Source organism: Pundamilia nyererei, unplaced genomic scaffold (genome assembly GCF_000239375.1).
Source record: "Pundamilia nyererei isolate P.nyererei 1_Seehausen unplaced genomic scaffold, PunNye1.0 scaffold00156, whole genome shotgun sequence".
Classification (NCBI taxonomy): Eukaryota; Metazoa; Chordata; class Actinopteri; order Cichliformes; family Cichlidae; genus Pundamilia; species Pundamilia nyererei.
Genome location: NW_005187557.1, coordinates 711,496 through 728,244, shown reverse-complemented (window position 1 = coordinate 728,244; position 16,749 = coordinate 711,496). Strand labels below are relative to the sequence as shown.

Here is a 16,749-nt window from a genome sequence, read left to right as displayed (position 1 = left end):
TTTCACATGCTCTTCTGCCCTAACAAGGATGAAACTCCAGGGGAGCGCTGAATTCTTGCCACTTTTACGAATCTGTGGGGCATGAAAAATGGTCAGATGCAAAGATCTGGAATAGTGATGGCTTATATAAGCCTAACCCCAGTGTTTACCTCCTTCCATCTGCCCCTGTTTATCCCAGACTGTGGCCCTGTATGTTAGGGGACATGGGAAGTCCACACGAGCAGAAGGCAAGAGCACAAGCTATCCGATTGGAACTCCTCCACCTGCCAAGAGAAGTAACTCTTCCTTTTATGAGCCAATTGAAATTCAGCTCACAGGCGATCCATTCTGTCAATGACATGAGGAGTCAGGACAACCTTGCAACCCCCAACACTAATAACACTGTAATGGTCAGAGATAGATCAAGCTGAGCGCTGATAGTTAGAGCAGGTCTTCAGCCTCTCATAAGTGTTGACTGCAGTCAATTTTTGCCTTCATTTGTTTTGAGCAGATGCATGCCTGGGTACACCTGCGGTCGATTGTAATAGTTTTCAGTCCGGCGGCCGACTGACAAATGATCTGCAATTTCAGCTATTCGCTCAAAGAGGATCTGCCCAGGCATAATGCATGCCACTGTATGTACTCAAATAACCAATATACAGGAAACCGCCTTCTTTTACTTTGCATGGACCAGTCAGCTGTACCCTCTGACACCATGTGCTCCACAGAATGGCACTGCAAGGTTCATTACCGCTTCCAGAATCAATCCTTGAGCTGTTTCTCCCAGACATTAGGCTCACGGCTGCTTTTCACTCACACATAAGTGTTTTTGAATCAATAGACAGCTGAGAGGAAAACGTGTAATTCGACTGAGAAAGGGTTTCTGTTGACAGACCCACTTTAAGCTGCACAGAGACCCGCTCCTTGTCGTTGTCGTCACTGCCACTAAGGGGCAGTAGAGAGCCTCAAATGAACGCGGCACATCTTCAGGGCACACCATCTTCACTGAAATTCTGTTTACTAATTAAACACTGTGGGTGTCATCATCTATTATTATCCTGCTCACACCACTTAATATACAACCGATGTTAAAAGGTCCTGTACAACAGCACATAAGAGATAGAATATTTCTATTGCTACATATGTATGACTTTAACTGCACAGACTAATTGTATTCTTCATGTGAGAAAACGATAATATCCACAAGACAGATTGAAGTATTGTGGCTTACTTCTACAGACATCACAGCAAACATATGAGGACATATTTTAAAGCATGTGGCCTCTCTTGAGCACCTCTAGTTCAGCAGGCCACCCTATTGTATCTCTAAGTTTCCCCTAATTTAAAGTATGGGGTGGAGGGTGTGGGGGAATTGAACACCTTGTGGGCAGTCTAGACGTTTTTATTATGACAGTAACTCGCTCCAGAGCGGACACACCCATATCACTATTGAAAATCTGATAGTGGGATTGTCGCTCCTGGAGGCGGCGCATCCGAACAGCACACAGTAGGCGGCGTCAGTCCGGAGAAGTACGTCCCTCTGAGCTCACTTCCGTCGGTTTGAGTTGGCTGTTCTTCCAGCGCCTCGCAGCTTTTGTTCTCCCATTTCCAACTAGCCAGCGCTGCTGAGAAGAGGGAATCAATCAGTTGGGAAGCGGCAAACAGTAACGGACCCGTCGGTCGCACAAAAACGCCACATGCAAAGCGCGGTCTGCAAAGAGGATACGCGGTTCTCCGTAGTTACATAATTGGACTACTTTTTCCTCCCCGTATACTGTTGGGTTTATTTTTCTCCACGCTTTATTTTTTGCACCGAAACTGACTGCCCCCCCTACACCTCCAAACTCAACAAAATGGAGAACGACGACAAATATCTCCCCGAGCTTCTGGCAGAGAAGGACAGCCTGGACTCGTCGTTCACGCACGCCATGAAACTTTTAAACGCGGGTAAAGTACTGTTACACTGTCTTTATTTTTGTTTTGTTGTGAATTTTTCCACCGTACGCTTTATCCTCTGGAGTTGAGGAGAGCGGCGCCATGTGTTTGCGGACGGGACGTGAACTACCCCGTTCACCGCTACGCGGAGACGAGGTCCTATTCATGGCTCAAAAACAAAGAAAAATACGTGTGGGCGTTAAAATCTGTAGTTAGTGAACGAATAGCGTCTGAAAGAGTAAACCGCTTAAGGCTATCGCTACACCACGGAGGAGCTACACTTTTCAGTTATTGCGACTAATATCCGCTTCCTCGCGTGCAGCTTTTGTCGCACCTGCTCTTTTCTGTAACTGTCGGTGCTCGCGCGAGTTTAAACTTGGGCACGCGGGCTGTTTCCGTCGTGTGCTCCCGAGTCCCTGTTGATATATATTATTGCGCAGCAGCCTGTGAATGTGCGCTAGTGTCCAGGAGCGGGGGTCACCTCAGTACTTTAAAGCCGAGAATCGGCCTAGCAGAGGTGACAAAGAGCCTTTAACCGCGGTGCTTGCCGATGGCCACTGCTTAAGTGTCCTTGAGCAACAAAACTGCAGCCATGGCCGCCCCGGGACTGCTGCCTTGCAGCTGTGTTGAAGCGAGGACAAGTGGACACACACACCTACCTAGTAGTACTGTGTGAGTTGGTCAGCTATCCGTAATACAAAAAAGGATGTTAAAAGCTAGCTATGACTGCTTTATATAAACAAATGTGATTATATAGTTATGTCAGCCATTGGCCATGTGCTCTGTCAGTAATTGTGAACCATTTTCTAAAACTGATTTTATTTTATTTATTTGCTTAACTCAGGTAGCCCTGGTGATAATGAAGTTGACCGTTTGGTAAACGTGATTTGGCGAATCTAGGCTGCGTGTGTGAAATTTGGAAGCGTGGACTAACCAGGAAGACAAAGTGTGTCAGGGTGTGCAGTGTGGATGGGTTCCCTCGGTGAAACATCTACTCAGGCTTCTCCTGATCTGCAGCTGGTAGACTGTGGTGTAAGCTGGCATGTTTGCACATTGAAGGCTCGGGAGTTGTCACAGTCAGGAGGGCGGAGGTGGTTTGAGATGGGAGTACTGCAATGGGTGCTGGAGGGGGAAAACCAGGTGCTCTGCCACAAGGAAGAGGTTACAGAGGATGCTCGCAAATACTTCGTGTTGATTTGTTTCCAGTACAGATTAGAGTTGGACTGTTTGGATTTTTGTTAAAGAATGAACAAGGTCTGAGATGATTTGGCTGATCAGCTGTTTAGGGTGACATAATCACAGCAAAATTGTCTTTTAGAGTGAACAACAGCGAGAGAATGGGCTACGATTTGTTTGATAAATGGCCGAAACTATTCATCGGTGGTCAAGTGTTTGCCTTTTAATGGCTCGCTAAGCTGTTTCACTGCTATTCAAATGAACACAAATGTGCAGAGTGAAGCAGTCAACGCACTCAGTTGAAACTGCCGTTGTTTGGCATTCAGTTAATGTGGATTTGCTTGTGAATCAAAGACTTGCAGAGGTGTGTGTTACAACCACAGGAACGGGCTAAAAAGTCAGACGTGTTTTCCCCTCAGAGGGCCACAAATCATAGAAGTGATGCTGCGCTTTACACAGTTGGGACCAGATTTGTATTAATCCAACTCTAAACAGCTGATGAGTGTATGCACAACTGGTTTTTAAGATCAGGTTTTAACTCTATCCTGGTGGTGCTGAATCCCTAAAGTTGGTGCTTTCTGGTTCACGTAAGCGCACATAAGTGCTTCTCATCATTGTGTTGTATGTTGCCACTCTGACTGTTTGGTTGCCTGAAATGATCCCTCTCATCTTCCAGAAATTGACAGAATCCAGAAAGGTGAGACTAAAAAGGAAACTGAGACATACCTGGACCTTTTCACGACGAAGAACATCAAACTCAAGGAGCGAGTGCTCATACCTGTCAAACAGTACCCAAAGGTGAGCTTTCTTTGTCTCCCCTCTTTTCTCCTCCTCCTCCTGTCGTCTCCCGCTTCCCAGCGAAACCCCTCTTGATTTAATTTATCCTGCAGCTGTGTTTCAATTACACAAAGCCACGGGGTTACTTGGGAGTCTCAAATTACTCCTCTCAACCCTGATCTTTAAGCTCCAGAGTATAATTACAGCCGATACTGGCATGTTTTTAAAATCTCACTAAAAGGGATCAAAATGTTAAAATGAGTATAGCTGGGATGGCTCTATATTTCAGTGTAATTCATACTGGTGCTCAGATCTTTTCCTGTTTCCATCCCGAGCCTTACTTAGGTTTATCATTTAACCTCAGGTGCATTCAGCCATATCGGTTCAATCCATATCTGGCTCAGACGTAAGGCTGCATTGATTTTAGGATGACTGTTTGTGATAAAGGCTGTAATCTGTCCTGTAAAACTCAGAGAGCATGCTGCAGCTGCACAATGCATCATTTGCATGCTGCTAAAAAAATAAATAAAATAAAAATAAAAAGATTAAGTTGCCAGAGTCAGTGTGGTGTCTCTTTTATGGCCCATTGTGTAACTTCTGGTGTTCAGTGCTCTTTTTGAATAGAGCAAACTGCTTTATAAAGAATGAGATCTGTAGGTACTGCTTCGTTTTCAGCGTTGGATCGATGAGCTGTAGGAGCATCTCCTGTTCTGTGAGGGTCTGATGACTGTCTGATCTCTCAGAATGGGGATAGACCAAATTGGATGGACTCTTGTCTGCTCCACTCCAGTGAAGCAGTCAAGAGGCAGGTGAAGTGAGATAATATTATTCAACGCATTATGTTCCTGCAAGTGCAGCGAAAGCTTCCAAACTTTTAAGCCGAGCCAGCGAGCGACAGAAGCTGTCAGAGAGGGAGAGAGAGCCCAGTTTTGTTTTGTTTTTTGTTTTTTTGGACCAGTCGAGTTGTGATTGAGTTTAAAATAATTGCAAACATGCATTTCAGACATTGGCATTGCAGGTGTGTAATGCATCCAGTCTGCTGACCCTTTAGGGTTTTGAGGTGGGATAGGACTGATGTATTCCAAATGCAGGACAGGTGCATCCCTAACACCGGCCTTGGGTTTTAGTTGTTCCGTCACACTGCTGTGTCGGGCACGACACAGCTAATGAGCGATTCCGATTATTGGAGCTGCTTTTACTACTTCAGGTTGAAGCGAGGTTCCTTTGGGGCGGCTTTTTGTTAAACGTTTCTGGCAATGACAGCTAATTGCGGGACGCATCATACACACGGTAATTACTTTGTTGAAAGATCGAGGAGGTAAAGTTCTGGCTCACTGCATGGATGATTGCAGTGAATAGCAAACGGCAGTATTACAGCCCTCGGGGGCTCATATCGACTTTGTCTGTTAAATCTACTACTTAAGGCTGCAGTATGTGCAACAAGAGCCCTGACAGACAGACGGTGATTGCCTCTCCCTCACTCTCCTGGTATTAAACTCGCCTCTGCCGTGATTGTCAGGCTAATTTTGTTCTGCTTTGTTTTGCTGTTAGTTCAATTTTGTGGGGAAGATTTTGGGACCTCAGGGCAACACAATCAAACGTCTGCAGGAGGAGACTGGAGCCAAGATCTCTGTGCTGGGCAAAGGATCCATGAGAGACAAAGCCAAGGTACACACACACGCTTACACACATCTGGTCTTATGCACCTGTGGGAAGGTTACCTGAAGCAATAACACATCTGGCCTTTGCTTGAGCGGGATGACAGTTAGTGAGCCCAGATGGAGTCAAGTTGCTGGATGGCTCAGCTGAACATTAACACTCAGCCAAGGGCATTCAAACACTGCACATCTGCTCCAGAGTCTTCAGGATAGCCCACTAAACCTGTTATCTACCAGTTTGATGTAATTATCAAGCTATACAAAGGAAGGGAATACTGCATGTAACCCCTGTTGCTCTCCGAGGTGGAATAAATGTGATTTTTCTCCTTGCATTATTCATTAAATGTTTGAGCTGGCTTCTTCTCACTCTCTGTGATGGTTTTTCTTTCAGGAGGAGGGGCTGAGGAAAAGCGGTGAGCCCAAGTATGCCCACCTCTCCATGGAGCTGCACGTGTTCATCGAGGTTTTTGCGCCTGTGCCCGAGGCTTACCTGCGCATGGCCCACGCCATGGAGGAGGTCAAGAAGTTCCTGTTTCCGGTGAGTTTGCCAGTTCTGCTTTTGGCCATCTGTGAACTTGCCTGTGTGGAGTTTAGTAGAGCATTTTGTGCCGTTTATTAACTGCAAAACTAAGCCTGTAAAAGGTCAGCAATGTGGAAAACACTCAGCACCTTAACAGGGGGAAGTGATGTCAGGAGATTTCTCAATTTTAATACAGAGTCAGAGTGAGAATAGTTGAGGTTAAACATGACTTTGCCATGAGAATAGAGGCATTTTCGTTGTAGCTTAAAAGAAGATGCTTCGTTTTGTTTTGTTTTTTTTAAATTATGGATTTGCTTTCCAAAGATCACCTCACACAAACACTGTTTTGAATCCAGGATTTGCTTCTTCTCTCCTGTATAAGTGTATTTTTATATTTGTTTAATTGAAACAGCGCTTCCTTTTCTCAGTGATATCTGAGGCCTTGTACAGGCTGAGCTCTGGCTGCAGTAAACGATTATTTTCATTGATCTGGGTGCCCATTCTTTTCTTAAACATAATCTAATAAATGCTATTGAAGATGATGACTGTGCCGTTTTGCTGTCTTAAATCCCAGGTAGATCTTTGAAAAGGGTTTTGTCTCATTCCCTAACATGACTGTCTTCACCACCATACAAGAGAGGGAAATATAAATAGTCAACCCAGTTAAGCTGGAATTAGGGAATTAATTGGTATTACTTCTTGAACAACAGGAGATTAATTGAATCACAAAGTAGTTGCCTCTTAATTTTCAACTAAGTAATTGGCTAATCGTCTCAGCTCTGATTTGAGCTGCATGCACGCAGTCAGCAAGTTTTTCTTCAGGCCCATTTGCACACAGATGTAGGAGATGTCAGTTTCGTAATATGACTTTATTAAATCTGAAAATCACACTCACCCATACCCACTTTAATGCAACTTCATGATTTCTTTAATTGCAGAGGTTAGAAGTTGTTCTGGATTGTAAATGCAGTTTCCCCATCGCCAAGCTGGGAAAAGTTTGTGAAGCTACACCGAAAGTGTTCTCGTGGTAATCGAGTGAAATTACGTTTCAGAAAGGTGGAGAGAGCCGCAGCGTGCTGGTTAGACAAAGCTTTGGGAGGAGGGCCTGCTAGGACAGCCGGAGGAGATTGAGTGGGTATTTACCTGGAGCAAACACATTCTGCGGCACAGTCCAGGCACGTAAAGCAATCAGCTTAAGAGGAGGAATTGGGCCACTTTCACTGTGTCAGCAGGGTTGCCCCCTTCATGTGGCTTGCCTACTTTTCTGCTTTCACCTGAGTCTCATTCTTCAGAGAGGAGAATCGGCCTGGAGTTGTAGAGCTTCGAGGCGGATATGTGGCCGTATTCACTGTACGCAGCCCACGTCTGCTTTGTTGGTTTTATGCTGAGAGATTCTTGAGTGCCGGCCAGCTCGGTGTGCTGTCGGGCCCAGCTGAAGCCCACAGTCCTCTCACAATGGCTCTCACCAAAGCAGGCCAATAGGCCCAGGGGTTTGTGAGCTGCCTTACATTTTTTTAATTAGTGTGCAGGGCACTATAGAAAGAATAATTTGGAGGCTAGATGAATGGGCTGATGAACCAGCTGCAGTGTTGGTGTTGCTGCGTTATGTAAAAATCAGCCGCTTACAGAAGCTGTCGTTACAGTTTAAGACCATAATCTGTCAGGCGTGACGGCCTTCATTTAGAGCAAGGCTGTGTTTTAATAAATGACTCAGATGGAGAATGGGTGGATGTAATTTGTTGCTGAAACTTTTATGTATTGCCTGTACTTCTGCTTAGGTATTCCACAGGGATGTTCCTGGTGACTAATTTACTTTTTTTTTTTTTTTTTGGGAGGGGGGCTCAGATTGATGGAATGGCCTCAAAGTAGGAAAACTGAGCATGGAGGTGGCTGAATGCATGTTGATTGTTGATTTACAAGCCATTTGAAATTAGAGCAGGGCGATATGACCAAAAATATTTATCACGATATACATTTGAAAATTTGCGATAACGATATAACTGACGATATAATTGACACTAGACAAAATACTTTACAACTCCACAACTTGATTAGTGCAAAAAGAAAAAACATCAATATATTTTCACATAAACAAGCAGCTGTTTTTTATGTGCATGAAAATTATATAAAAATTTAACAGTGCAAATGCAAATTCCTTACTGACAGTTTAACCAAAAGGCATTTCCAGTGGAAACTGGCCGACATATCCTCAGCATAACCATGTATAATATCCACAAAACTTAAAAAGAGGTTATACACACACAATACGGTAATATTATGTTGAAGCACAGTACGTATCACTCCGCGAGGCTCCTGACTACGACAGCTGTAATGCTCCGACAATCCATCAGGCGGTGCGGCTTCGTAGCTTAGCAAAGTCGTACTAAAACATTTGACAGATTGTCGAGCGCCGTGTACATAAAATTGTTTCGAGGTCAGTAAACACAACCAGAATTCATTCATAAGGCACATGGGATTATAAGGGGCACTGTCGATTTTCAGAAAAATCAAAGGATTGATTTTAAGTGCGCCGTATTTTCCAAAAAACACGGTAATAACGACGGCCTGCTAGCATGCTCTACCAAAAATAGTGCTTTGTTGTGTATCTGACGGACGAACGCTAAACCAGTTCCACACCACTGAAGTTGCAGCATTTTTACAAACCAATTCTGGTTCATCCGTTTCATTCAACGATCTGCTTTCGCCCTTCTCATTCTCCGCCATGTGCGTATGAAAACAAAGGCACTGCGCATGCACGTTTTGCCCATATTCTATTGCGATATTTCATTTTCTTATCGTTGCCCGACATTATACGTGAACGGTATGATATGGCCCAGCCCTATTTGAAATGTCATTCTCCTATAATTATTTTAAATTGGTGCAGGTGTAGTCATATGTAGATGTGTCAAACAGCAGCTCCACTGTCCGTGCAGGTTCGAAGCCGCATGCATGTAAAGAACACAGTTAACACATTGCTGCATTGGAGTGGCTGTGTGCCAGTTTACTCTGACATGCAACTGTTTGTGTTTTAGATCACAGCAGTTTTGGTGTCATACTGGTCCACAAGGCTGTCAGCTGTCTTACTTCTCACCTTGTATGTTTGTAACTTCCTGTCAGAGCGAGAGAGGAGGTTGCTGCTGCAGCCCAGGCTAGTGGCGGGAGGGCTGAATATCGGCCATCTTAGACTTGAGTTATTTTATTTAAAAAAATTAGTTTATTTGACTAAGATAGTGAGTCTCTCACAGCCCTGTGATTTCAGCAGGGTTTGTCTTCTTTGTTCTTCTTCATCCTGTTTATTTGTGTATATCTGCACATCGACCAACGTGAATGCAGAAGGATTTCTCTCTCTTCTATTGATCGTAACGTCTACAGATCCTTGATTAAACTCAACACCTTGTTGGGTAAAGACTTTGCATCCTCTGCAGCATCAGCTGGACTGCTCCTCCCTTCAGATGAATTTCTAATCAGTCAAATGCTCTGCCTGCTTTTGCTGCAGATAAGTTGAAAGCTGATGTCTGCATCTCATATTCCAGTAGTTTTTTTTTTTTTTTTTTGGACATCATTAGAGCTCTGTCACTATTCCAGTCTGGGGAGTGATATGAAAAAGAATTGATTGGGTCACAGTGCAGCTCTTGTGATTGCTCCCAGAAGAAAGGCGGAGGATTGGGCTGCAGGATTTGTGCTGCTGAGACAGGCAGCTTGGCTAATCCACCCCAAGTTATTGTTTTTGCAGATAAAATAAGGTAACTGCTCATGCAGTCACACCAGACTTGTCAAGGAGTGTGCAGAGAAGTGATTTACATTTTGTGCATGATGGAGAGACACAGGAAGGCACGGAGTGTGGATGGATGCTTTCCAACCTCCAGCCTCCCACATCCACATCCCCCCCTCCTCTCTTTAACACTCTGAGTCACTGGCACTGAGACTTTTTCTTCCAGTCGCTCTGTTAGCCGTTGGGAGGGGTGGTGTGTTTTGAGCAGCTCGGAAATGATTTCACTCTTTTATTCATCACTCCTCTTTCCACGCTGTCTCCTTTCCTTTCTATTTTTTGTGTTTGCACAGTCACTTTTCCATTTCTTTTCTTTTTTTTTTTTTTGTCTTAGTATTATCGTCCTCACTGTGTGTGTTTGTGTGTATAGGATATGATGGATGATATCTGCCAGGAGCAGTTCATGGAGATGAGCTACCTGAACGGAGGCCAGGATCATGGAGCCCGAGGCCGAGGTGGCCTGCCAGTCAGGGGCCGCGGTGTCCCCCCTGCAGGAGCACACAGGTGAGGAAGTGCACACAAACACACACAATTTCTCATGACAGCTGCTGCATCACTGAATATGTATGTATGTATGCACATACATACATTTTTATTGTTGTTGTTTCCCTCTCAATGATTTGGAATGCTTGGGGACCTCTCAGGCCCAGCAGGCTGCCCGGCTCTATATGCCGTCAAAAGCCTAAGTTTGATACGACATCTTAATGGTTAATATTAAGCTACAACCACCTACCAGTTAGCTGAGCTTAGTATTTAAAAAAGAAACATATAATCAGCTATTCTTACCCTGCCAGGAGTTTAAAGATCACAAATAAATAAAATTTTTAAACAAACTCATTTTCTTGGCTGGTATCAGATTTTTACATTTTTGCCAAGTTTCTCTGTCAGCCTTAAAAATCCTGTACCAGTTGGGCTCTAGAGTTGGGTTGCTTTTTGCCCCTGCTGCTGTCTTTATGCAAACCTACCTGTCTGTTTTTTTTTAGTTTTTTGTTTTTTTTAGTTTTTTTTTAATATTTATTTATTTTTAAATATGAAGGCAATGTGAGCAGGAAGCACAAATATGTTGAGGGATTGGCTGCGTTTGTTCAGTAAGGAGTTACTTGTAAAGAAAACTATTTGCACTACAAAAATAACGTATATACTTTTTTTTTGTTTAAAAAAAAAAAAAACTATAGCAGAAGTGCAGCCATGTGTCTGGTCAGATAGAAAAGTACCATTTTGTTATAAGGCTTCAGATAAGAGTTCTCACCTTTGCAGTTTTGTCTTATTATACAATATTTTAAATAAAAGTAACATCCACAAATATTTCCAAAGATGTAGTTCAGCTCGTTTGAGTTTGAGACTCCTGCTGTAGATCATCACGACAATAACCCAGAGTTCTTGGTTCCAGGGGCAGGGGAATGCCGCCTCGTGGTGCTGCCGCCAGGGGAGGTGTGACTCGAGGTGGCCCAGCCAGAGGTGGCGCAGTGAGGGGTGCCCCAGCAGGCAGAGGAGGACCTCCCGCAGCACCTGCCAGGGGAGCTGTGGCACCCCGTGCCAGACTCATAGCTGGAGGACCTCCCCAGAGGATGCCACCACCGCCTCCACACCAGCACAACCCCGGTGCAGCTGCAGAAGGCTATGACGAATATGTAAGTGCCAGTGGAAATGAATTTATCCTTTCACATTTATTTTGTAGGTTTATTATTATCACACACAAACGTCACTTCTAGTGTTGTATTTGATGAGCTAGATATAAGAAATGTGCAGAGACGCCTCAGTTGTCTGTGTAGACGTTATGCTTTCAGGTTTGACGTTGCTAAATCTGATCTCTCCACTGCTCGTCTCATCTCAATAAGATCTTTCTTGACGTTCTGTTAGCTTTGAATTGCTTGTCCGTCGTCATAGGAATAAGTCATTTCAGATGCTCGAGACATAAGGGGAGCGTGTCTGCTTTTGTACAAGTGGAGTTCTTTGGGGACATCTTGACATTCATGAACAAGACTCTCCTTAAATCTCACCCTGTTTTTTCTTTTCTTTTTTTTCCCCTTCTCTCTCTCCCTCTCTGTTTCCGTCCCTCTCCAGGGCTACGATGAGAGCTACACAGACACGGCCTACGAGTCTTACGACAGCTATTACAGTCAGCCGCAGGCGTGAGTGAATCAGACGTCTCTTTGGTTTTCACCTGCTTCTCACAGAATGCACACACATCGCCTAGTTGCTAGTTTCACTTGAAATGGGATTTGAGAGCAGCAGTAATACTTTTTAGCCACTCTGCACAAATTCAGCGTTGATAGTACTTTGTGTTTCATGCTGTGGATGCCAGTGTTATTTAGAAGGACCAGCCGGGACTCAGATGTTCCATAGTAGAGAGCCAAGCTTTGATCTTATTCGTAGAAGCCAATTAGCGTCCCCCTAGACATTACAGTCAGCTGCTTGATGTTTTTCAAAGATTAAAAGTGATTTTTCTTTTTATTCTTTTTTCCCTGTTTATGACCAACAGAGAGCCAGAATATTATGACTATGGACATGGGGAGACCACAGAGTCGTACGAGTCCTATGGTAAAGAACAAATTTTTTTTATTACAATAAAAGACAAACATCCTTATTGAATTGATCCTCTGTATATTTGTTATTGTGTGTTGGTGTCTGAAATATGCATGCACGTCAGCCCATAATGTCTCTGATTGTCTTTAAAAACAGTAAAAATAAATAAATAAATCATCAGCCAGATTAAATTTTCCAAAATGTGCATTGTGTCAGCTAATATTGACTTTGATTGATATCACTGTCAGCTAATAGAATGGCACTGATACTCAGATCTGTAAGCATCAGTGCCATTGTGTCACATTATTTTCTGCTGCCTAAATGTTAAACATGTTGTAATGAAGGCTGAAAAAGACAAAGCTATAAGGAAAACATTGGCATTGCCAGATGGTTATTTTAAAGATCTGATATTGGACAAAATTGATCATCCACAATGTGATGGGACAGTTCTTCACCCTGATCCAAACTGACGGCTTTATTTCACAGTTAAATATTCTTTAATGCTAAAGTCACACTGTAGAGTTTTTGACTTCTTGTTGATGTGTTGTGACGTGTTGTAGGTGCTGTGCACGGTCAGATGTAGGATTTAGTGCTTTTCCAACATGTCCGATAAACTGAACGGTGCCACAGGGCAGCTCTAATGTGCGCTCAGTCAAAGGCTCTTTGTTAGAAATGTTGAATTATTGATGTGTCTATTTTTTTTTCCGCTTCCACTCCAGGCCAGGATGACTGGAACGGCACCCAGCGGACAACTCCAGGGAAGGCCCCTCCCCCCTCTCGAGGCGGCAAGACGACTTACCGGGAGCACCCATATCGACAGTACTGAAGCGGACTCGCCACCCTTAGTGTCGCCCTGACAAGCGCCTGTCTACCACGGCAGCTCTCGCTTTAAGAGGCCCGACAAAAGTAATTGTCTGTTTTGTCTTTGGTTTGGTCTTTTCCTACGCCGGACTTTATACAAGAGAGCAAATTGGGAACTGAAAATCGGAACTGGTTTTTGAGATTTGACCGCGAACTCCCTCCCCCACCCCTTCTTTGTCGCACCAACCAACCATCCAACCAACCAAAGCGGCTTTTAGATGGGTCAGAGATGAGAAGTTGGCGTTCTATATAGTTTTTCTTTTTCTTTGAGTTTTTTTTACGTTTTGCTGTCATTTTTTCCTCTGACCCTTTTTACCCTCCTCTGGCTTTTTTGCATTGTTGATAGTTAATTTTTAATTATTTTTATTTTATTTTTTTAACTGTGTGGGAGTAGTCGTTTCTAGTTGAATTAGTGGCTCATTATCCACTTGTCTAAGGAATCCATTTTAATTGTTTTTATATACATATATATAAAGAATCTGTTGAGGGTCAGTTGCAGATTCCCATTTAGGCTACATTTCAAAATTCTGTTAATATAGCCAAATAAAAGACCTTTTAAACGTTCAGTTATGTAATATAGAAACAAACAAAAACCCAAATCCTTAAATGAAGCAAAGGCTAACTCAAGTACAATTCATTCTTGATTATGGTTTGTTGTTTAAATAGTTCTAAAACGTTGTCCATTTAGACTTAGGCAGCAATATTTGTCATTGTACTTAGAGTTTTGAAATATAGCCCTAATAGACACTGTTGAGATGGACTGTCCTCATATCCTCAATTTGTTTGTCATGTTTAAAAAGACAAAAATTAATAATTTTAAGACTGAAGACAAAATGTTTGTTTAATGAGAACACGGACGAGACCTGGTCTCACCTGTTGTGCTAAAAGAAAAAAGAAACACACGGTTCAGGTCTTGATTTTGTGATCTGACTCTACATAAACTGCATGCACAAAGTACACAAAGAAGGATTGGGACAAAAATCTCCACATGGGTCTTCTCTTTCTATAGAGAAGGGATCCTGCAGCTCAATCCGAACTCTTGTACATATTTTAAAACATCCTAACTGTACTTATTCTGCCACTAGTATCTGTACCCTCTCCATAAAATGCATTATGCTACATGTGTAAGCTTGCCTAAATAGGTTACTAAATCTGTCCAAAAGATGTTTTGCAGCAGTTTGTCAATAAAGCTTAGTTTGTTTTTTATGAAACTTAACTTGCTTTATTTGTTTCCTGTCCTAGTAAAATTCTGAAATGGCCTTTTTTAAACCAGCAGTCAGATGTAGGTGTTTTCCTTTGTTTCTCATTCAAAAGCGCTTTTTAAATCTAAATGAATGTATTGACGTCTGAAGACTTTAACCCTACTAAATGATGTCTTGATTGATTATCAAAAGAGCACAACTTATTCTTTCTCTCTCTTTCTATACTTTTTAAAAAGGACCCAGAGGTAAGACCTCTAAAATAACCTGGATAGCTTCCTAATGTGTATAGAGTTCTAAAGCATTGAATGCCTGGGTACGTATAAGACTTTTTCAATCCTCCTACCTGTGGTCGTAATCCTTAATGAGAATTGCTTTTATAGCATCTGAAAATTAACTGAGTTCAAACCACCATTCAGGTCTAGGCTTCATTGTCATGAATGACAGCTGGCGCGATGGCTACTTTAGTGCAGAGTGTAATGGCAGTGCAATGGAGAGGATGGTTATAACCTAGAGAACTCCACTGTAAAGGTAACCTAACCCTAAATGTTTAATTTCTTAGTGTGTTTATCCTTTGACATAAACTTTCTGGTAAATGCGTACAATTTCTTAAAATATCATTACAGTCATGGCATCAAAAAAGAATCGACTCAAAAGTAAGAAAAACGTAACTTCCAATATCATACAGTAGTGGATTTCATGTACCAAAATAACTGTGCTGTGTACTAACAAAATATAATAGGATAGTGTTAATGCAACTCTTGCTAAAAAGAACAAAGCCAAATCTGTCATCATCTTCTGTACAGTTGAGCTGCTGTTACTTTTTTTATTTGCTGTGTAAAAGTTGCTTACTGTAATATTTCAAAAGGTTGTGCCTGTACAGAGTTATCTGAAAAAGAAAGCTTGAGTTGCATGAGCATATCTTCTCCTGTAGATGTTGCATGATCTGTCTCGAGTTTCTCCCAGTGTTTTTAGACAAGGTATTGATTTGGGGTTTGTCCTTCCTTCAGGCACAGCTATCGGTCACTGAGTGCCCGGAGACTGACGGTCGGCTGGACAGAGACCATGCAAACGTCAGGTTGGTTCGCTGCTACGCCTCACCCATTTAAGAGCTGCGCTGCTGCAGGCATCATCTAGAGCCCTGTTTTTTCTTTCTTGTATACCTCAGACAGCCGTTGATGCTCTTACATCACAGCAGGAATGTGCGTCTTTGCAGATGCTGTGTTTGGAGACTGACTGATATTATTGGCTAAATGCAGACATTTACTAATATTTATGGTGTTTGGAACAACAAAATTTAAAAAGCCAGCAAACGGCTGATCTGAACAGAGCCAGATTAAAACAAATGACTACACACAAGTCTGCTGGTTTCAAATGTCTGACAGGAGGAGAGGAAAAAAATGCTGTGTTTGAATATCAGATTTTTATAGGTAGTTAACAAAAATCATTGGCTGGATACACCTTAGTTAAAGGTTATTTTGCTGTTGACAAAGACTAAAGCTAATTATTTATTCATTTGTTATTCATTGTTAACGAAGCCAACATCGTCATTTGGAGAGGTAACTGTTAAATGGTAACTGATACCCATAAAAGGTAAACTGCTGATTAAACACTTGTGCATTTTTGACATGTTTAAATGACTGTTACAGAGTTGGAATTCATCCTCATAGGTTTTAAAAGCCTCTAAGTTTGTCTTGTGGTGGTTCCCATTTAAATCTTTGCAGGTTACCACAACTCTATGTGTACACACATTTCTAAAAAGGTGCACAAGTAAAGGGTTGGTTTTCTGAAGGATTATATGAAGTACTGATGGCAAAGATTTAATGCAAAGTATTCAATTTTCAATTCGATTTTATTTATACGGCACCAAATCACAACAACAGTTGCTTTATACTGTAAGACCCTGCAATAAATACATACAGAGAGCAACCCAGCAATCATATGACCCCCTATGAGCAAGCACTTTGGAGACAGTGGGAAGGAAAAACTTCCTTTTCCACTTTAGGAAAAGTCATAGTTTGAGTTAAAATAGGCTCATTAACAGTATCACTTCTGTGCGTATCTCTCAGATTCATGTGATTTGACAACTATTGAAACCTTTGTTACAAAATAACTAAGTTTGCTAATTGGTAACATATTTTACCCTTAGTAAGAATAAATCCGCAGTCGTGTGTATCACTTGTGTCAGTTGTCATTAATAGTTATTGATGACGGATATAAATGTTATTCTGAAAGGACTCTTCTTATAATATTTATATCAGCGTAAGTGTAAGACTAGCCTGAGAGTGTCTACACAGTTTGTAGGTAATGTTCTTAAACATTCAAAGGCACTGGTACGGCCATTTAACT

At 42.3% G+C, this 16,749-nt stretch overlaps 1 protein-coding gene across 3 annotated transcripts in view; it reads left to right on the top strand.

Moving 5' to 3' along the window:
• The first annotated feature begins 1,455 nt into the window (after positions 1-1,455).
• khdrbs1b (KH domain containing, RNA binding, signal transduction associated 1b) overlaps positions 1,456-16,749 on the top strand; it is a 17,751-nt gene continuing 2,457 nt past the window's right edge. Inside the window, exons 1-12 of one of the 3 annotated variants that reach the window (XR_001290523.1) lie at positions 1,456-1,926; positions 3,767-3,888; positions 5,419-5,535; positions 5,917-6,063; positions 10,185-10,318; positions 11,205-11,445; positions 11,879-11,946; positions 12,297-12,355; positions 13,060-13,246; positions 14,640-14,931; positions 15,027-15,056; positions 15,411-15,478. Coding sequence is in view for 1 of the 3 variants with exons in the window: in XM_005745233.2 (XP_005745290.1) it covers positions 1,833-1,926; positions 3,767-3,888; positions 5,419-5,535; positions 5,917-6,063; positions 10,185-10,318; positions 11,205-11,445; positions 11,879-11,946; positions 12,297-12,355; positions 13,060-13,166 (1,089 nt within the window). In the remaining 2 variants the exon portion in view is untranslated. Of the gene's footprint in view, positions 1,927-3,766; positions 3,889-5,418; positions 5,536-5,916; positions 6,064-10,184; positions 10,319-11,204; positions 11,446-11,878; positions 11,947-12,296; positions 12,356-13,059; positions 14,413-14,639; positions 14,932-15,026; positions 15,057-15,410; positions 15,479-16,749 lie in introns of those variants that run through there. The other 2 variants (XR_312044.2, XM_005745233.2) reach the window with 2 other exon arrangements.